Below are 22,174 nucleotides of genomic sequence, written 5' to 3'. Positions count from 1 at the left end.
GGCGGTTCCGACTCATCAGGTAGAAGAATGGGCGGATGATTCGGGAACTCGTCTCCGGGCACTCGAGGGGCCCGCTCGTTAGCGCCGACTGTTCTCTCGCCGGATTGCCGGGACTCGCGGATGCTCATCCGAGCCCTCGACTAGGGGACGCCGACGAGTCGGTGCCAGTGCGTCTCCGACCGCCGGCGGGGGCGGTCGCGCGGTCGCCGCTCGCGAGCGGCGAAGCGCGCGAGGCGGGGGACGCAGACTCCGCTCTATCGATCTGGAGACCGAGAGCGAGAGAGAGAGAGAGAGGGCGAGAGCCCGAGAATGCGGGAGATGGAGAAAGAAGGAGAGTGGATTCTAGAACCGGCACGCGTCGAAATGCGTCCTGGTCTTCCTTGGCGGGAATCGGCTCTTGATCGCAGCCGATCGGGGTCGATCGACTCTTAATCGACCCCCCTGTTATCTCTTATCGCTCATAAGGCGGCAGCCGATCGAGTCTCTCATTTTCGGCGCGCCCTTTTCATCCCGCATGCAAAACTCGATATCCGGCTGTTTACCTCCCATTCGCGCGGCTTATCAAAGCGTGGCTTGATGGCGAGTGCCCCCCTCCGCCCTCTTGGGGGTAAGGAGGGGGGTTAGGTTCATGAATTCCGGATGAGGACGTAAATCCGCTGAAAGTGTACAGATCTCACGGATTTCGCGGATCTCTCGGGAGATAGCTTACCTCGCTGTAATCGCATTATATTACATAAAACAATCCGCCGATGGACGCGGAGACGCGAATAGGAAACGCTGCCGATGCAACGAGGCGGGTCCACTGTCCTCGGCGAGAGATCGCTATCGATCTAGTTTGATAAGATCGACTCATATTGTGTCCCGTGTACTCTCACGAAATCCTTCCATGACGATGAACACGTCTTCTCTCTCTCTCTCTCTCTCTCTCTCTCTCTGGCACTCCTCGTTTCCCTCGGACGAGGAAAAAGTGAACGAATCCATTATGTCAGTTGCAGCAGCCAAGACGGCGAGCTGTTCAGAAAGTTCGAAACACTTTTTTGTAACAATGATCTTCCTTCCAGCTCGTTCTACGAATCGGTATTATTGTACCGGAGAGGTGGCAAGAATCGATCGATAGTATCGATTGACATTTTCGTAACTAGTTTCGTCTCGAAATAATTTTGGAAACTTCGTATATCTGCCGGGGAATGTTCATTCGCGATCGTTCCACGCCGAAAAGGTAACGAGATGCAATCGATATTATCGATCCGTATTTTAGTATATTATTCCATCGCGGAATAACTTTCGTGGCTTTTCAAATTTTCCCGCAAATTTTGTAGAGTGCGACCCAATGGACGATGATCGAGGTGGGCGTCCAGGTACATCGTCCAGGCGCATTCCCAGGAGAGGCGTCGACGTCGACGTCGACGACGTCGGGGCGCCTACCTCTTGGTGGTGGTCGATGCGTGACGTCACGGGGTCGGCCGTGACGTCAAACCCGGGAACGTTACGTTACGCAAGCGTCGCGGCGCTCGGGTAGGCAAGTGGGATGCGATCGCCCACTGACCCACTTTGCGGACTCCCCGGCTAAAGAGCTTCTTCCGAGGACGGGTGCAACCTCTCCCGGTCCTGCTTCTGCCCCTGCCCCGGCTCGATCGAATCTCGCTGACGCTGCGCCGACGCCAGCGCCGCCGGAGAGACCCGCGGACGCCGCCGACGGCGCCGAGACCGACGCTCGTTTACGTGATCACTACTATTTCCCCTATTTTATCCGCCACTGATTTTCCTGCCGATGTCTTCCTGATTAAAGGATCCCGGTGGAGGACGTAATGCCGTACACTGAGCGAGAAAATTTACTCTCCAGCCGAAATTAATTACTTGCGGCAAGCTATAGACGCGGGAATGTCTATCAAAGAGGTCCAAGACATTTTTTGGATGCGGTGAAATTGATTTTACAATTGTTAGCATTAGGGCACAAATAATGCCGAATTGATATCTGGAAACTAGATATACCCCGAGCGCCGTCGCGCCCGGTTTCGGTGGCAAGGCTTTTCGTGGTGGCTCGACTGCGCCAAACTTGATCAACCAATCACCGAATCTCGATCATGCGATCGGGATTTTTTTTATCCGATGAAACTTTGACATCCTTGACCTCGATTTAGGGGGGGACATGTGTCGGCGATTTTCAAAATACGAACCGGAACCCGCCGAAAAAGCGTTACCTTTGTTTCGTGACACACGTACATGCGCACGAAAACAGCGCTTTAGTAAATGGCGATGAAAAAAAAAAAATGTTATGCCCTCTCCAGGTCAAATTAATCGCTTGCAGCAACATAGACGTGGGAATGTCTATCAAGGATATTGAAGAAATTTTTTGGATCCGGTGAAATTGATTTGGCAATCGTGAGCGTTACGATATACGAATAATGGCGAGTTAATGTTTGGAAATGATTTTGAGAAAAGAGTTTTTTGGCGTTAAAAGTCGTTTTTTACGTGCGGTCTCTATAATTGGCTGAAAGACGTCTTTTAAGGCGAAAAGCGAGGACTGAGCTCTAATTTCCCGAAGGCGGGAAATCAAACCGAGAGGAAAGGAGATAAATCGAGGCGGACGGGACGTCGATTAGGAGGGATCGAAGCGATTAGGGTCGATCGAGAGCGATCGCAAACCTTCAGAGCCGACGTCGCGTCGAGAGGCCGACGTTCGTTTACGTGATCACTACCATTTCGCGAATTTTGTTCGACATCTATTTCTCTACATGTCGACGTCTCCCTGATTAAAGATGGAGGATCGAGTAATCCCGGTCTTCGAGTTACGGATCTACAATTAACATCAAAGCAAGGTGTACGTTCGAGCCTTAATTTCCCAAGGGTGGAAAATCAAACCGAGAGGAAAGGAGATAGATCGAAGTCGACAGATGGTCAATTAACAGGGATCGCAGCAATTAGAGTCAATCGAGAGGGATCGAGACTCATCAGGGCCGACGCTTGTTTACGTGATCACTATTATTTTGTTTTCGAATTTTCAAATTTTACCCAACACTATTTCTCTACACATTCACGTCTCCCCGGTTAGAAAATGAACTTGAAGGTTTCTTGTCTTGTTAACTTAACCTATCTCAAGATCGATCAGAATCGAGCAGAGAACGATCGATCGTTCCCTTCAAGTTACAGATCCACATTTAGCATCAAAGGCGAGATCCGAGTACAGGAAGTCCTTAATTTCCCGAGGGAGGGAAATGAAATCGAGAGGAAAGGAGCTAGATCGAGGCCGACAGGAGATACCCCGAGCGATCGAGAGCGAATATGGCGACCGAAAGCGATCGCGAGCCTTCGGGGCCGATGAAGGGCGATCGGGCGACGCGGTAAATACGAAGCCGTTCGCCGGAAGGGAGAGATCCGACAATCGGGGCGGAAAATGGAAACTGCCAAGGAAATGCCGGTGCTCGCTGGCGGGGATAACGCGATTTATTATTTCGGCCCCGTTATCGCGAGGCCGCGGCCCACTCGGGGACGTCGGTCGCGCATTTCCCCGGAATTTCGTGGCATCCCCGTGACACTTGTAGACTTGTCCGAATCCCTTAACTCGATGCCCGGGGCGGGGCCGACTTTTCCCCGGGATTACGTAAAAACGAGGAGTCGCCTTGGCGCCCTCGATCCGCCTTATCAAGGGAGGAAAAGCCGGGCGGCTTTTCGCCGCGCTCTTGTTACGGCCGCGACCCGCTCCTATTACGGCCAAGTTTTTCGCGGGAATAATTGAATCGATAATCCGCAACTTGGACCGCGCCCAAGGGCCTCGCTCGATTCGATATCCTGGAAATCGTCGCAAACCCGATCAGCTGTTCGCGCCCCTCCTTCGGAAGCGACTCGAAGTATTCGATTTTTCGTCCATCGTATGGACGTAAGAGATATACCGAGGGGATAAATCATTTTTGTGAAAGAAATTACATTTTTGAATTGAACGGATCTTTAATGGCTACTGACAATAAAATAAAATTCACACTCAATTTTCTTAAAGTGATGTGAAAGTGGAGTCAGATGTCCCGTTTATGAAATTTCTCTTCAAACTACGTGAACCGAATTGGTTCAAACTTTACAATGTGAATACGCAGGCCATAAGGAAAGTCCTGACGCTTACGAAATTTCAACTCTTTTTTTTTTAAATTGTTCAAAGATGTTTTTAAAATTTTCTAGAAAAAATTTCATTTCATGGGCCCCGGGAACTTCCTTATAGCCTCTAGATTCATGTCGTAAACGTTTGAAACGATTCGGAGAGACGGGGTGCTATTTGCTTGGAAATTAGTGAAAGTGATTTCCATCATTGAGAACCGATTGCTTTTGATTTCACGAGATGAACGACAATGCTATTCGATAACAAGCTTTCCGGTTCGGCTTTGAAATTGTGAAAACGTTTCGGTGACTCGCAACGATTTCCAGTGATTTCTGCATGGGTTCGAGTGGTAAAATCCATAATTACCTAATAACCCTTCGGTCCCTTGTTATCTGTCTCTCGATGCCATCGCGATCACAATGGGATCGACAATCAAGGAAGGTCCATCACCGACCATCCTATGATCCCGAAATTTAGAAGCTCAGCACCGAATTCACTGGCACATCTCGACCCGCTGATAAAGCTCTCCCCACCGATAACGGCCGCGATAACGACGGGTGCACTCGATGTACATACCTGGAGGTCGTGCAATGCGACTCGTGTCAAGCCCAGAATATTGCACCTGTTTTTGCCCGGAGCCGGCGTGTTGCAGGCAATTCCGGGCGGTGCAGGCCCTCGTATTTCGCCGGCTTAACCGCCTGTCTGTTCTACTTTCGGGAAAAAAAAAAACGAAAAAAGGGATATAAAAATGGAGAAAACCGCAGGAGGGAGGGAGAAAGTAGGAGAAAAAACTGCTCGAAACACCCGTCCTGAACTGCCTTTGTTCTGCGGAAATTAATTTTTTTCTTTTTCTGACACACCCCGAAGAGAAAGATCCGCGAGTTGACCGTCTTCCCGTCCGAATGAACTCCTCGAAGAAGTTGGATTCCAGAACGTGGACGTAAGAATATATAGACGGAGTCCAAGCTAGCGGGAAATATTCAAGTAACACATAGGAACAATGGAAAGGTAGCCATATTGGTCAGCCAAAATCCAGACTGGCTGAGATTCAGTTTTCATTTTAGGAGTAGCAAGTAAAGAACGGAGTGAACCGTGGCCAGATGAACAGTGAACGAAGTACGATATGCCAACTTGTAGCACGAAGAAGGGTAGTCACGATGTTTTACGTGAAGGAGTGGCAAAAAGAAATAAGTTAGAGCAAATAGGAAATATGAAGGTGATCTAAAAATCGGAAGGTCAAAGAATTGGTTGACCAGGGTGGACGTCTTACCTCCCTTTCCTCCTGATCTAAGATGGGTCTTTGGACTCCGTCCGTATATTCTCACGTCCATGCCTCCGAAAGAACGGAATGGATCAGTCCAGAGATCCTAACGAGGTCTACGTCCGAAGAGAAGGCATATCGAGTGCTGAATCGAATCGAAAGACGCGTCCCGGTTATCCGTTTTAACGAGGGCCGGAAGTTCCCAGGTCGACGGACCCTCTGGAGGAGGGGTGCCCCGCAGGGATTTCCGCGGATCCCAGGCCTCCCTGGGAGGTGTTTTTCACAGAATTGGGAGGAGTCCTCGCGGATCCTCCTCTCGAATCGGCCGACCTTAATCTCCGTGCAGCCGGGCTAAACCCCCGCGTGCCGTCTTCCGTCTCCGCGGAGTCTCGCGCCCCAAAAGGGATCGCCTCGCCCGGAGCACCCTCGAGGACGGCGAATCGATCGCGGATACATCGCGCCGGGATAAATCCGCTCGAGTGCGACGAACGGAGTGCGGTCGTTGCATCGCGGCCCTCCGCCTGCGGAGGGACGTCGACTCGCAGTGCAATCGATACCCCTCGATGCGAGGTTAATCGAGGAGGTCAATTTCCTTGGGGGGAGGTCTTTGCGGGATTTTCATGTCGTTCCGAATTTGTTGAGTTGGAATTATGTTATTATTTCCTGGAGGACCTGGGATCCGGTGCTCGAGTTCGTACGAATTTTTTTCCCATACAGTCAAATAATTATTCTTCGAATTAATAAAATATCTCTTTGGTTCGATTAATTTTTTTATCTTAATGTAGATTCGCATGAAAAATGTCGTCATTGGTTGATGTTTGAAAGTCGTAAGAGAAACTGTCAATTTGGCATTTGATGGTTAATCTCGAGGATGAACTCTAGAAGCGGGTGAGAAAAAAAAAAATAGTTGGACTCAAAGAAACACGCATTGCGGCAACAAAATTCTGCGATCAAGCACCTCCAATGAAATATCAGATCGGGGAAACAAAATAATTTAAAATCAAGAAGAAATAGTTTAAATCAACGTCAAGTTCTCTTCTCGATAAAATTATTACTTCCTGCAATCATATATGATTCAGGTAACAATGTATGTGTCAACTATATATATTCGTTTCAGTCAACTAATCTTGGTTCTCGTTGTCAGGGCAGGGGTCCTTTTTTTGCGAGGAGGTTGCGTTAGAGACGAGGGTCGGTCCGGTGCCGGAACGTGTCGGTCGGTTGCCGGACGCACCCGGGAGCTGGAACCGCTCTCTTTTGGGCGGAGGGCAGAGAGCCGCGCGTGTCCCGGAAAAGCGAGGACGCAGGCGCGCAGGCGCGGAATCCGGGTGGAAAAGCGGGCGGCAGCTCACTACGCCCGGGACGGTAGGGCAGGCTCGAGCCACCGCCACCTCCGCCGCTCTCGACGATCCGCTGCGGACTATCCGGACTCGCGAATCGTCCGAGTCCTGGCTCGCTAGCCCGCTCGCCCGCGCGTATCGGCGATGCCCGAACGGTTCACGTGAAGACTCTCGCCGCCGCCGGGGATGCGCGACTAGCGCCCGGGACCAAGGAGCTTCAGGACCTCCAGGACCCCCGGGACCTCCGCCGACCCCCGACTCGACATGGCGCAGTCCGAGAAGACCTCCGTCGAGGCCGGTACGATCGCACCTAAACACCCTCTACCCTTCTCCCAGATAAGGATAGGGATAGGGATCGCCCGATCGGGAGACCACTCTCTTTCTCGATAGAGATCGACTTTTCGCGAGATTTCTTATACATGGGGACATGTTGAGAGAGTATGCGGAGATATGTTGGGAGACATGGGGAATAGGACGCGACGCTCTGGGGGAAAATCTTCAGTTTTCTGGGGAGATTCCTTCGTGGAAATATGTCAAGGGACTCCTCCGTGAATTAAATTCCGAGAGACTCCGGGGAGAAATGTCGCGAGACGCCGGAGATATCGGGATTTCCTCGGTGGGAAAATTTTGAGAGATCCCTTCGTAATAGGAAAGATTTCGCGAGGCTCCGAAAATGTCGCGATTTTTCCCGGTTGGAGAATTTTCAGAGGATTCCTCCGGGAAGGGAAAGTGTCGCGAGACTCCTTCGCGGGAAAATTTGTTGAGACTTCTCCGTGCAGGGAAAATATCGCGAGACATTTCACCAAGGAAAAGTATCGCGAGATTCCTCCGTGCAGGAAAATTGTTGCGAGACACCTCGGTGTAGGATAAATGCTGCGGGACTTCTGCGCGGAAAAATGTCGCGAGTCTCTTGCATGAAAAAAAAAAAAAAAAAAAAAAAATACCGCAAGGCTCTGATTTCCTCGACGAGTCCTCCGGCTCGAGGCCAGCCGCGGAATCGAAGACTCGTTGCGTCAGTTCGTGGTCCGATCGACGCGACCATCTTCCTAGGCGCCGGACGCGCATAAAAAAGAGCCGCTCGGAAAATTGCATAAAAAATGAGTGCGCACACGACACGAGTTGCGCTCCCGTGGCCTCTCATTAGGCGCCCGTAAAACGAGCCGCTCTCTCGTTAAGCGGACCGTCGGCGACGGCGCCGATGCCGCCGACGCCTCCGCTCCTTTTTCCCGGGGAAAAAAATTGCTCCACCTTTCCCGGGTCGAATGCGGGGGCGACCCGACCTGCGTTTCTCGAGCACCCTCGTCCTTCTTCAGGGTGTTTACTCTCTCGATCGCAAGAAATTCTGGTCATCCTTGGGAAATTCCGATTTGATGCGCAGCTTGAATGAATTTCTAAAATTCTGAAGCAATTATTAAAAGGGGTAGAGAAAATTGTAGAGACGTCGTAGTGGAGCTCTAATGTCGCGATCGAGTTACAAGGAAGAGGAGGAAAAGGGAAATACCTAAAGTATGAAAGAGCGACGTAGGGGTAGTCATGGTTGACTTTTCCTCGAAGGATGTCTCTTAATTCCTGTATTATTTCGACGAAGAGGCGAACGATGAATTGATTAATATATGAGAGTACGTCATCCTAAGAGAAAGTATTGATAAAGGTTACCGTCAACTGTGAGATAAGCGCCAGTTCTCGGAGACATGCGACGTACAAGTGCTTTGATTAAATTCCAATTTCACGATTTGTGAAGTTATTCTTTCCGAGTGCGATTCTATATCTCACTCTTTTTTCACGGTAATAGTGACGACGGTTTAAGCAGAATGCTCTTCTCCTCGGTCAAGTAATAACAGGATTCCTTTGAATTTTTAATTTCAGTCTCTTTTATGGAAATATACAAGTACTTGAACCAAGTCGCAGCTCCACGATTTACAAAGTTATTCTTTCCGACTCTGTATATCATAACCTCTTTTCTCCGTACTAATGGTAACAATTCAAAGTGATCGCTATTCTTCTCGGCCAAGTAGTCGTGGAATCTCTTTGATTTTTTAGTTCGAGCCTCTTTCATGGAAATACTCAAGTACTTGGATTAAATCCCAACTCCACGATTCGTCAAGTTATTCTTTCCGACTCTGTACATCATAACCTCTTTTCACCGCGCTAGTGGTAACGTTTTTGGGTTAACCCTATTCTCCTTGGTCGCGCGAGAGTGGGAAATTTCTTTGAATTTTTAATTCTAGTCTCTCTTTCATGGAAATGTAGCGCTCTTTGTCGGAGAGCTTTCAGCGGGGATCGATTCGCCAGGGCAATAGAATAGAACATTCCCACAATCGAGTACCGGAGTGCCTCTGCATTCGAATTGCAGAGATTTCGAGAGGTTTCGAGGGAGAGGCGAGCACTCGAAAAGGTTGCCCACCGGGCAACCCTCGAGCCCGTCCGCAGCCTCTTTCTCGAGGTCCACTCGTCTTTTGGCAACCCCGACACCTCGCGAGGTCGCCCGAACCTGCCGATTTCTTTACCGACCTGGTTCCCCCAGGTGCCCTATTCACCCCCAGGCGGCCGATTCGTTACTTTTTTATCTTTTTCCCAATTAAAGGGGGCTCGCTTCGCGGTCCATCAACCTGCACCCCTTGCGTCTCTCTCCCTCTCTCGCGGATCTCGCAGAATTCGAGAGAAACGAGAAAATCTGCCCTCAATTGTCACCGCTGCTCGTTCGCCGGGTTTATTTATTCGGTTTTATTATCACCCGGCATGCATTTATATGAGGAATGTGGGAAATCGGGGAAATATAGGGAAAAATAGCCGGCCTTTAACTGCAAAGCGCTGATAAACCCCCCAGATTTTATAAGAAACGGTTCATCACATCGGAGCAACGAGCGATCGGAAAAGCGTATTTCGATAAGAGTTATATATACATATTCAATGGAACGAAATAGAAAATACGGAAATTAGAGTAAAAGTGGAGAGGAGGCGGCAACGTGACGTTTTATGCGCAAGGAATTCATTCATTATGTCTGATTGTTTATCAAAAAGTAGCCATGTTAGCTAACCGACCAATGACGTTTTTAACAAATTCCAAGATGGCGGTGTTTGAGAAGGCGGAAAATGAGTGAAAAATAAGATATCCGTGGAAGGTCATCTGTTTGCACCATGGTCCATATCTACACGGGGAAAGATCTCCTTTGCAATTTGCATTTGATTTGTATGAAATGTGATAAAATGTAGCTCTAGGAGCCGTATATCCATGGTGTAGCTAATTTTATGGCTGTATGCCCCATCCCCTTACTCCGGACCCGTAATTCTATACCGAGTTTTCAGAACGCCGAGCATCATCCGATCTCTCGAAAATTCGACGTTTGACACAACTTGGCAGAACCTGGTGATATCCCGAGACCGCTTATTTTTATTCGCCGCGAGTTTCGCATAGGTTATGCAGTCGGAAATGCCATGGGAGAAAATGTCAAGGTTCCCCGGGAGTCCGGGGACTCTCGGGAGCTGGTCTCGAAAAGTCGGCCGGTTTTCCGTCGACGTCGCCGCGTCCGGGTTTCCAGGGATATTGGAAGTGTCCTCCGGTTCGACGAGAGTCCCGGAAGTATCGGAAATATCCACCGACGGGGGCGTCGGGGAGACCTCGAGAGGGAAGCAGAAAACTCGGGAGTTTTGCCTCCTCATCTCCCGGGGGCGCGTTTCCGTCACCGAGATAGAGCCGACTCCCGAATCAAGTAATCAAGACGGGTAATCGGCCGAACGATCGAAACTTTTAAGCACGACGCCACGAAACCCGCTCTCGAGACTCTTCGCGGTGGAAGTTCGAGCGCGCGATAAGCTGAGAGGTTATGTGCGCTCCTGTATCGAGGCCGGTTTCGGGAACGTGAACTAAATAATTCTTAACGACCAGGTCTCTCCTCTATTCATCTTCGCAGTTCGGGCAGGAAGTAATTAACTGTATAATTAATTCATGAAAATTGCGGTACTCGCGTAGATATACTTGCGAGATATACACGAGGGCCTTCTCTGCAATTCGGTGTCGCCGGTTCGTAACGAGTAGGCATCGAGTCCCCCGGTAAATCGGAGTCAGATAACTTAAAAAAAAATGCCCCATTTCCTTACGGGATTTTTATTACCACTCAAATTTCTATTTCTCAATTATAGTCATTGAAAGAGCATGTTTCTAATCTCTTTCCTCCTGAAATAAGTGGACCTTTGACGTAGTGGAAAAAAAATCCCCTCGTGATTGCTGGATGTGCTTCCATTAGCGACATGACGAGTCCCATGTCCCATTTGATTTCAAGTCGTTAAATTCGACTCGTCATTTTCCGAGTCGTTTACTCGTGGACTCGGCTCCAGTTACTCGAATATAGCCGAGATAGAGTACTAGTCACGTCGCTAATCTCTATGGCTCGCTCCTGCGCGTTATTTCCTCAAACGTACGAAGTTTCGTACGACTGCGATTTGCGATCTCTCTCGAATGTCCGTTCTTTCATTTTTCAGGCCATGAAGGCGGCGCTGGCGGGGACGGCGAGCCCATCGTGGGCTCGAACTCGGAGAAGAGCAGCAAATATGAGACCAACCTGTATCTGTTCAGCGTGAGTATCCCGGAGCGTTCTGGCGAGCGTTGGCCGGGCGCGTTAATTCCGGAGAGGCGGTGGATAAAAAAGCGGGAAAATTGGCGCGGAGAGACTCGAGGCCTTCGCCGCTAACGAATTCGGCCTCGGCCGTCCTCCACCCCCGAAGGTTCTCCCCTCGAGGGTCCCCGAGAGGAACCTTCGAAACGCGGCGTTTCCCTTCAACGACAATTAAGCGTGCCCACTCGGGCCGGGTTCTTGGTCTCGGCCGCGGCCGTTTTAACGAAGGGCCTCTCTCTCTCTCTCTCTCTCTCCTCGCCCCGAGAGGTTCCGCCTTTCGCTCCACTTTCTTATCTACCCGACCTTGACACCCTCGCCCCTAGAGGAGCATTTTCTGGGGTCCGGGCGTCGCTCTCGTCGACCTCTCTCAGGGCTCGATCGAACCAGGCCCAAGAGTGGCGGCGAGAAAAAATCGGTCTTGGTCTTGATCTCCCAAAAAATACGAGACTCGAGGAAGCAAGACCAAAAATTGAGTTTGCAAGACCAAGGGCCGATTGCCCCAACCGTGATTAGTGTGGGGTTTCTTACCTATAATCAGTTAGTATTGAATTAGTGCAATTCGTTTATCGTACCGATAAAAATTAAGCTGATCGGAGATTAAAATCCATTGTTTGATTACCCCCTAAAGTCGGGTGATTGACTGTAATCACGCGTTAAGTAATCCTTGATCAAGGATTTTATCTCGAATGTCGGTGCAACCGGCCCTTAGATTCAATATGCAATACCAACATCAGAAGCAACTCTGACAAAGGTGTACAAAGCATGCCAACCTTGGAGAAATGCATGATTTACTTTCAAAGTCTCTACAGTCATGCTATCATTTTTTTTTTTAAGTTACGTTTTGTGGGTGTCGAGAACTTCCTTATAGCATCCATATTCGCGTTGTAAAGTTTAAAACGATTCGACACACCTAGATCGGGGAAAAGTTTCATAAACGAGGCCAATCAAATGCTACTTTCATATCACCTTAACCGTTTGAGTCCTAGGGGGTATTGAAAAAACACTGTCGAAGAATCCGACTCTCGAACAGCGCAACCGCGCTTTCTCTAAATGAGTACGAGAAGACCCAAGCAGCGCGATAGCGCTTTGTTTATTTTATGTCGATGAATCCCACTCGGCGCGATAGCGTTTCTTGAATTGTAAGATGTATTGTTTACATTAACCCCTTGCGTTACGATTTAAATTCCAATAGCGCATGCCATAAACAACAAAAGTGTCGGTCATACATCGGGCCATTTCACGGTTTGGCTGAACGTAACTTCTCATACGTTTTGTTTACATTTGGCCCGATTGACATACCACGTCTCTCACACGTTTTGTTCATGTTTTGGCCCGATTGATTTATCACGTCTCTCACCCGATATTGTAAGTTAAGAAGTTAAAAGAAGGAGCTGTGTAATGTACTTGGGTCAGTGAATCTGAGCGCGCGACTTTGACAATCGGTGACGCACCGTCAGTTGTCCACAACGTTCGAAATGTGCTGGGTTTTCTCGACATAAAATCTGAACAGCGCGATCGCGTTGCCTGGAACTCAAACGGTTAAGCATTCGACCTTAGCTACGTTCGTCAAAAAGTTCACTTCGCTCGTTATTCGAGGTCCGCTAGGATGCCGCACCCTAAAAATGCATTTCACAGGACGACCTGGACGACCGGCCTCGCATTACGACGTTGCTGGACAATCTCAGGAACTACAGCAACACCATTCCGGCCGCGACCGACCCCGACAGCAAACCAGCCCAGGGTGCGGGAGCCCCAGGGGCGAGGATGGGCACCCTCATCGGTGTCTTCCTGCCCTGTATCCAGAACATCTTCGGGGTCATCCTCTTCATCCGGTTGACTTGGGTCGTCGGAACCGCGGGTGCCATCCAGGGCTTCTTCATCGTCCTCTGCTGTTGCTGCGTCGTGAGTAGCTCGTCGATTCGAAGGACTTGCCGCACATAGGAGTATTCGCCCTGAAAACTGGGCCAAAATAATTTTCTGAACTCAATGGCCCCTAAAGAAGAGTAATTGACAATTTATGCAATTTAAATATGATTTCATGCACACCCTGTAATTAAAAAGCCCTATTTATTGTTCCTACGTAAGGAACAAAAGTATATGTATACCCTAAGAAAACAAGTTGACTAAAAAAAATGTCAGATTGAGTAAACAGAATTATTTTAAATCAACAACAAATAGCTTAAAGCAACGTCAATTTTTCTTCTTAACATAATAATTGTTTCTTACGATTATGTAAATACAACTTTAAAAAATTGACTTATAGCCAAGCTTTTATAGTAAATACTCCTATGTGCGCCGAGTCGATGGACTGAATGATCATCCGGTTATTCATGGCTCTTTTCTTTTTGCAGACGATGCTGACGGCCATCAGTATGAGCGCCATCGCCACCAATGGGGTGGTCCCTGCCGGTGGGTCCTACTTCATGATATCGAGAAGTTTGGGTCCCGAATTTGGCGGGGCGGTCGGCATGCTCTTCTACACGGGGACCACCCTGGCCGCCGCCATGTACATCATCGGAGCTGTCGAAATCGTCCTGGTAGGTCGAGTCCTTCTGGTTTTTCTGGTTTTCCTTTCGATGCCGCTTCTGGTGGCGTTTCCTAGACTAGAGCGAGTCGGCCTTGCTCCAACGACTCATCGGTCGACCCTGAAGAGCGATAGTCGAGTCATTACGCGTTACCTTTGACGAGCGCCGCCATTACTCACCACCTTGCGATCTGATTCCTTCCAGACGTACATGGCGCCTTCGCTGAGTATATTCGGCGACTTCACCAAGGATGCGAACATCATGTACAACAATTTTCGCGTCTACGGCACGGGGTTGCTCATGGTCATGGGAACAATCGTCTTCGTGGGGGTGAAGTTCGTCAACAAGTTCGCCACCGTCGCCCTGGCCTGCGTCATCCTCTCCATATTAGCGGTCTACATCGGACTCTTTGTCAATTTCAACGGGAACGACTCGCTCAAGTAAGCCACCCTTCATGCAGAAAATATATTCATTGTCGACAACGAGTGAAGGATTTTATAAGGGGACGCGTTTCCGGCAGAATGTGCGTGCTCGGCCGAAGATTGCTGAAGGACCTCGACGTGTTGAAGGACTGCAACAAGAACACTACTGGATACTTGCACAGTCTCTATTGCGCCAACGGAACCGGTGCTTGCGACCCGTACTACATGGAGAATAACCTGACCATTGTCAATGGCATCCGCGGACTGGCCAGCGGCGTCTTCCTAGGTAAGTTCGAGGACGTTTGACCCTGAAAAAGCGGTCACAGGGTCGCGTCGCGTCGACGGCCTGTCTCGTTAGTATTGTAAGGGCATGGGCAATTGCAACGTTCGCAGAAAATATTCTGGACAGCTTTCAAGAGGAAGGGCAGTTCATCTCCTACGGCCACGACCCGAAGGACGTCGACAAGCTGTCCATGCCCTCGTACAATCAGATCCAGGCGGACATCACTACGTCGTTCACCATCCTGATCGGGATCTTCTTTCCGTCCGTAACCGGTTAGTCGATTACTCCAAACAAAGAGTTCATACCCTGAGAAAAAAAAATGTTATTGAGACGAAGAAACATTTAATTGAATAGTACCAAAAAAGTATCTTGTCAATTCACAGAATAATTGTTTGGATCAAATAACTTGGCATCCATCTTGGAGAAAAGTTTTGAAAATATTATGATGCTTTGTTATATCTAGAGCCTTTGATCGGGGTTTCACGGCTCAATCCATGTTAGTTAGATAAAACATGCATATTTTATCGTTCTTCAGGCATCATGGCGGGCTCCAACCGTTCCGGTGACCTGGCAGATGCACAGAAGTCGATCCCGATTGGGACGATCTGCGCCATCCTGACGACCTCGACAGTGTACCTGTCGACGGTGTTACTCTTCGCCGGCACCGTGGATAACCTCCTGTTGCGCGACAAGTTCGGTCAGAGCATCGGAGGAAAGTTGGTAGTGGCGAACATCGCCTGGCCGAACCAATGGGTGATCCTGATCGGGTCCTTCCTGTCGACCCTGGGCGCAGGTTTGCAATCTCTAACGGGAGCACCAAGACTGCTCCAGGCCATCGCCCGGGACGCCATAATCCCGTTTCTGCGTCCGTTCGCCAAGAGTTCGTCCCGTGGGGAACCCACCAGGGCCCTGCTTCTTACCGTGGTCATCTGCCAGTGCGGCATTCTGCTGGGGAACGTCGACTACCTGGCGCCACTGTTGTCAATGTTCTTCTTGATGTGCTACGGATTCGTAAACCTGGCCTGCGCCGTGCAGACGTTGCTGCGCACCCCCAACTGGAGACCCCGTTTCCACTACTACCATTGGAGTCTTTCCTTCCTCGGGCTGGCCCTCTGCATCGCGATCATGTTCATGACCAGCTGGTACTACGCCCTGCTCGCCATGGGCATGGCGGGCCTCATCTACAAGTACATCGAGTACCGAGGTGCCGAGAAGGAGTGGGGTGACGGCATTAGCGGTCTCGCTCTATCGGCTGCTCGTTACTCCTTGTTGCGCCTCGAAGAGGGTCCCCCGCACACCAAGAACTGGCGGCCCCAGATCCTCCTCCTGGCCGAACTCGACACCGACCTGGCTCCGAAGTATCGCAAGCTTTTCGCCTTCGCCAGCCAGCTGAAAGCTGGCAAGGGCCTTGCCATCTGCATCAGCTGCATAGCCGGGGATTATACCCGTAATTCCGGGGAGGCCACCGCTGCCAAGCAGAATCTACGCAACACCATGGCCGAGGAAAAGGTCAAGGGCTTCTGCGACGTCCTTGTGGCTGCGGACGTCGTCCTCGGGCTTAGCACTATTGTCCAGACCATTGGACTGGGAGGCATGAAGCCGAACACCGTCATCCTGGGCTGGCCGTATCGGTGGAGGCAGTCCGAGGACGAACGCAATTGGAGGGTCTTCCTTCAAGCCGTCAGGACCGTCGCCGCGGCCAGGATGGCCCTTCTCGTCCCCAAGGGCATCAACTTCTTCCCAGACTCCTCGGAGAAGGTCGTCGGCAACATCGACGTCTGGTGGATCGTCCACGACGGCGGCCTTCTCATGCTGCTGCCCTTCCTCCTCAAGCAACACCGCACCTGGAAGAACTGCAAGATGCGGATCTTCACCGTCGCCCAGATGGAGGACAACTCCATTCAGATGAAGAAGGACCTGAAGAAATTCCTCTATGATCTCAGGATAGAGGCCGAGGTCGAGGTCGTCGAAATGGTAGACTATTTTAGTACCTAAATTTATTTATAAATATTTTGAACATTTTTTTTTGGATAAAAGTTTTATAAATATTTTCACGTTTTGATATATACAGAATGACCCTTTCATGACACATTAAGTGTAATAATAATTTTGGCCAAGTTTTCATGACGACTACTCTTATGTGGAGCGAGACGTTTATCCTTTTTTCGGCGGGATTTCAGATGAACTCCGACATCTCCGCCTACACGTACGAGCGGACCTTGATGATGGAACAGAGGAACCAGATGCTGCGCGAGCTGCGACTGAACAAGAAGGAGTCCCTCGGCGTGGTGAGTATCCTGACCTGGTGAACTCGCTTCCTGCCCTGCGCTCTTTTATCCTCCTCTAGCGCCGCCGATGACGGACCAACCGACGATACTGATCGCTATCTGTCTGTTTGTTGCGTGCCACGGATAAGGTGCAGACGTTGGCGAGCTTCAACGAGGTACCCGCCAAGAGAAAGCCTTGCCTCCGGTTTGTCGGATGAACCCGAGAATCCAGATCCCGTGCATACCCTGAAGAGATCGCCAAACGATCGCCGGTCGATCGCCTCTTTCGATGCTGGTCTATGAGGTTTAATCCTTTACGGGGCTTGATCCTCGTTTATGAACCGCGTTATCGGAGGCGATCGATCGACGTTCAGCGATCGACTCGCGCGTCAGCTTCGTCTTCATCGTCTCGTCCTCAGCTTCGTGTTGCGATCTCGGATCGTGACGAGTCTCATAGTCGAGTTTGCGTAGCGATCATCGCTTTCCCACCGCTTCCAGTCGAGCGGTTATTCACTCAGGAAATCACGTATTTTAGTGTTCGAAGTCACGTGAAGATCAGCTGGAAATCGCAAGCAGAAATCAATGGAAATCATTGAAAGTCACCGAAACATGGTCGCAATTTTAAGACCGAACGCCCCTTGATATCGAATCGCATTGCTGTTTACCGTAAAATATCAAAGACAATCGGCTCTCAAAGAAGGAAATCGTTTTCACGGTTTTCTGAGTAAATAACCTCTCGCTTCCAGTCCAACTTCCAGAGCACGTTTCGCGGAATGTTCATCCCAAAGAGCTTATAGAAACGAAGGAGTGGCGTGTAAGAAAGAAGTTATGTGGAATTCAGTGAAACCTCCTTCGCACCCTTGAACGTATACACGTGGGATAGCAATATCTCCTCCATTCCTATAAGCTGTATGGTTCACCTCCTCCCTGCTTCTCCCCGACTCGATTCATAATTTCGGTCCATTGACACGGACGATAAAAGATCGTCTCGCGTTATCAATGGTCCCGGTCGGTCCTAACGAGAGCCCTTAGGTTGGTCTCCTAGAGGCCGAGGAAACTACTCAAAATTAATACTTTCCTCGTGGCGCAGGTGCAAGCCATCGTGGACCACCACCACAACGTGGACGCGAAGACGGCCACGAAGGTGAGATTTCAGGAACCCGGGAGCGCGCAACAGCCCAACGGTGCCGAAGATGCCCAGGAAGAGGCAACTCCTGAGGCCGAGGTCAAGGAAACCGACGAGAGGGAGACCTCAGAAAAATCCACCGAAGAGAAGGAGGTCCCGGACGAGGAGTCGAAGCTGATCGACGACGCCGCCAAGCAGGACAACAAAGAGAACAGCGACAAGGAGGCCAAGGAGGACGACGAACGGGAGGCGAAGGCCGATGGTACCGACGAGCAGAAGCCGGTGCAGATAACCCCGTGAGTTGTCTCCATTCCATAGTCTCCATTAAGGTGATATCAAAATGGCATCAAATAGGTCTCGTTTATGAAAGTTTTCATTGAACTGGATGTACCGAATCGTTTCAAACTTCACGTCGTGAACATGGAGGCTATAAAAAAGTCCTGGCACCCATAAAATTTCAATTGTTTAAAAAGCTGTTTATACATGTTTTAAACATTTTTTTATACAAAGAATGAAATCTCATGACCTTCCTTATAGACTCCGTATTCGCCTGGTAAAGTTTGAAATGATGCGATATGCCCAGTTCGGAGAAAAGTTTCATAAACGAGGCCAATCAAGTGCCACTTTCATATCACCTTAATGGCTCTCAAATCATCCTCGATGATTCATGAAGGAGGATCCAACACTTCGGTTCTTATTTCAGCGACGAGGGCAACGTTAGACGCATGCACACGGCGGTTAAGCTGAACGAGGTGATCGTGAACAAAAGTCACGACGCCCAGCTGGTGATACTCAACCTGCCAGGACCTCCCAGAGACACGGCGATGGAGCGAGAGGCGAATTGTATCCTTTTCGTCGTCATTACATCTATAGCCAGGGTTAATCGGATTTAAATTATAATTTTTTAAACAGTCCGAGTATTACACAGCGTGATCGCATTGTTCGCGCTGTCATATCGGAAAGCTAAGAATTAAACGTAGCTTAGGTGTCGTAATGTTTAAACGGAAGTTGTAATTCAGATGTTTCTTAATCGCTCAGTCTATATTCCTAATAATTGAACGCGCAATTCGTACAAAGGGAACATTTTATTCGATATTAAATCGTATTTTTACCAGTTGAAGTATTGTTAAGTAGAAGAAGAATTCCTTAACGAGCGCTTCGATAGATATGGAATTCTTGGAAGTCCTCACCGAGGGGCTGGAAAGAGTGCTGATGGTGAGGGGAGGCGGCCGCGAAGTGATCACCATCTACTCGTGAACTGGACGAAGACGAAGCGACCGGAAGGCCGGGAAAAGTCCAGAATCCGGTCCCATCCTCGACGGCCTGCACCGCTACTCTTCGGCCGCCTGCGCCCACCTCGGATCCCTCGTGTCCTACGGGACGTCCGGTCGTTTTTTTGAGTCCTTAGGACTCTTAGGACTCTTAGGACTCTCAGGAGTCCGAAGACGTCTCATCGAGTCCCTCGAACTCCCAGGAACCTGCGGACGTCTTCTCGGGTACCTCGAACTCCTAGGAACCTACGGACGTCTCTTCGATTTCCTCGGACCCTTGGGAACCTGTGGACGTCTCTTCGGGTCTCTCGGACTCTCGGAACCTGCGGACGTCCCCCGACCGCGGCGCGGCCAGTGGGCGGCGCGATGAAATTCCACTGAAGCCAACTTACCTTCTGGACCCCGAGGGGCCTCCGCGGCCTCGCCGCGGTCTGCCAAAGTGACGTGCCAAAGGATAAGTTAACTTTAAGCGAATTTCATTAGCGGGGCGCGTAGTCGTACACGACGCGGCAAACTAGTTCGATCACGGCGTCAAGTCCAGCGGTAAGCTCGTCTCTCCTTATCTACCGTCACGTCGCTTATCATTTCGCCATCAACGCGACTTTTCAACCGATGTCCACCTCGCGATGCGAGATACACCCGCGTACATGTGCATTCACACATGCGTACCCACGCATTCACCCCCGCGTACTCGTGCATTCACACCACACGCGCGCGCCCACACACACACACACACACACATACCCACACACACACCATATTCGCGCGTTCGAGAACCTCACCCCGAAAGCGAAATCAAAATTTGGTCCGAGGCTAAGGTCGAAGCATCTACGAAACCACTGCCAAGAGAATACTTTCTAAATGCTTCGCGTTTATCCGAAGACGCAGAGGCTCGTTTTTCTACATGCATCGTCGGTAGGAGTTAATAACGTAATTCTATTTACGGTCACCGCCGGAAAGTCAACACCTTGTCTCCAACACCGTACCGCACTCGGGACGGCGCTGTTTCGAATGCTTCCCGGTCGGCGACGACCTCCTCTAGGACGCCATTTGAGATTTATATAAAACTAAGTGGAATGCAATGCCCTGATAAAAATGCCCATGTAAATTTACATACTCAATCGTTGGTTATTTCGATGCCAGGATAAATTCCAGTAAAATTACGGTATCTTTGCAATATCACATTCGTCGTTTTAGTTCAGGTGATATGAAAGGGTTGTTCTATACAAATCAAATCGTGAAAATATTTATAAAACTTTTCTTCAAATTGGGTGGACCGAGTAATTTGAATTTTATCACCTGAAGGTGAAGAAAATTATAACGTGATGTTACACTCAATTCAAGTAAAAATTCACTAATACGGTGAATGTACGATGTTTCGTGTATTTATACATTTTCTCATTTCTAATCTTTCCATATTACGTTTTTCTGCGTGAAACTTCAGTTACAAGGTGGGTAAAGATTGAATGGAAATTTCTATGGATTTTTATCAGTGCAGAGACACGTGGACAGATACGAAAATGACGGGAATCGCGGAAGTCGCGACGTGACTGGAGAACGACGCCATCTTGGAAGCACTCCGGGTAGATGACTTTACTCAAGTTTTAGGCAAACGTGACATCAACCGTAGCTCTCGGTAGCCATTACCGAACCCACCACGCTGAGTCGTTCAGTCGGGGCCTAGGTTTTTCTCGGTGTACCTCCACCTACCGCTGCTAGTAACCACTAGTTATGCCTAACGCCATACTCGTGGGGGACTCTTATCGATTAAGGTAGCTTAGGGTAGCGCGCTAGAAAGTCGATGTCTCGGTTAGCTCGGTAAGTACGAAAAGTCGGTCTCGAAACGTCTCCACCTGTCCCTGATGAACCGCATTTCATTAAGGTGTTATGAAAGTGTAATATATGTACATCAAAAAGTCAAAATATTGATAAAACTTCTCCAAATCGTGTGCATCGAATAATTTAAAACTTCAACGCGGGATTACGGAGGTCCTAATGGAGGTCTCGAAACTCGCGAAATTTAATATCTCGAAGAACGAAATCTCGCGAGTTTCGAAACCTCCGTTAGGATCTCCACAATCGCGGCTTGATATTTCAAATTATTCGGTGCCCCCATTTTGGAGAAAAGTTTCATCGATATTTTGATGTTTCGATGCATGTAGTGTGACCCATTTCATATCACCTTAAGGTCTGGTTCCACAACTCGAGTTAACCGAAGTTTAACGGGCTTACTCGCAGTTTGCACCTGTTAAACTGACTAAACTCTGGTTAATTCGAGTTATGGAACCGCGCCTAAGAGTTAAATTTTCGGTTACAAAAATTGAACGAGAAGTTTCTCGTTTAAGTTGGCTCGGCGGGGAGCGAGTCCCGCGCCGAAGTCGTCCGTTTTCTTTCCCGGATTAACCCAGTTGTGTTACGTTTTTCTTCTTTTATATATATATTTCTTTTCCCCCTTTCAACTACTCGGCATCGATCGGAATCAACCGAAGTGCGCCCGCTCGGACTCGATTATTTCTTTCGCGGTTTCCTTCCTTCCCCTTTCCCCCCGGCGCAGAGGAAAAAGTAGGATGCACCTCGCGATTCGGTGCGCGTCATCATCCATTGTAGATAGGTATCGTATATTCAACTTTCTCGAATAAGCGAATGGGGGAAGAGTTTTTAACAGGAATAAATCTCCCGCGCGACAAAGGTTTAGTATATCCAGTTAATTCTAGACTAGAGCGTAATCGGTGTCAGTGAGCGAGGCGGAATTAAAGTCTTGGTAAAGTTAGAGGGTCACCGCGTATCGACGACCGCCCGATATTCTGAAAGTTCAAGTGCCGCTATTTCTCGGCTCCTATATATATATCTCTCTCTCTCTCTCTCGTCCCGCTCCCTTTCTGCCCGAAAGGGGAAGAAAGTCGAGCGGCGTCCTCGTCCGCGCGTTCGGGCGACTCGTTTCTCTCGATCCTGGATTTCGGAGCACTCGTGGGAAATTTGCCG

The 22,174-nt window shown here is 49.4% G+C and overlaps 1 protein-coding gene across 3 annotated transcripts in view; it reads left to right on the top strand.

The window, feature by feature from the left end:
• Positions 1-20,468, top strand: part of LOC105697255 (solute carrier family 12 member 4) — a 36,267-nt gene extending 15,799 nt beyond the window's left edge. The window contains exons 1-13 of one of the 3 annotated variants that reach the window (XM_012420409.2): positions 6,847-6,983; positions 11,165-11,259; positions 12,934-13,200; positions 13,650-13,835; positions 14,028-14,263; positions 14,344-14,531; positions 14,639-14,800; positions 15,064-16,502; positions 16,709-16,816; positions 16,945-16,971; positions 17,886-18,217; positions 18,625-18,764; positions 19,087-20,468. In XM_012420409.2, the coding sequence (XP_012275832.1) occupies positions 6,950-6,983; positions 11,165-11,259; positions 12,934-13,200; positions 13,650-13,835; positions 14,028-14,263; positions 14,344-14,531; positions 14,639-14,800; positions 15,064-16,502; positions 16,709-16,816; positions 16,945-16,971; positions 17,886-18,217; positions 18,625-18,764; positions 19,087-19,178 (3,306 nt within the window). In that variant the 5' untranslated portion in view covers positions 6,847-6,949 and the 3' untranslated portion in view covers positions 19,179-20,468. Of the gene's footprint in view, positions 1-6,846; positions 6,984-11,164; positions 11,260-12,933; positions 13,201-13,649; positions 13,836-14,027; positions 14,264-14,343; positions 14,532-14,638; positions 14,801-15,063; positions 16,503-16,708; positions 16,817-16,944; positions 16,972-17,885; positions 18,218-18,624; positions 18,765-19,086 lie in introns of those variants that run through there. The other 2 variants (XM_012420407.1, XM_012420408.1) reach the window with 2 other exon arrangements.
• Positions 20,469-22,174: the final 1,706 nt, after the last annotated feature.

Source organism: Orussus abietinus, unplaced genomic scaffold (assembly GCF_000612105.2).
Source record: "Orussus abietinus isolate OABI.00-Male unplaced genomic scaffold, Oabi_2.0 scaffold261, whole genome shotgun sequence".
NCBI lineage: Eukaryota > Metazoa > Arthropoda > Insecta > Hymenoptera > Orussidae > Orussus > Orussus abietinus.
This window is presented reverse-complemented; position numbering and strand designations above follow the sequence as displayed.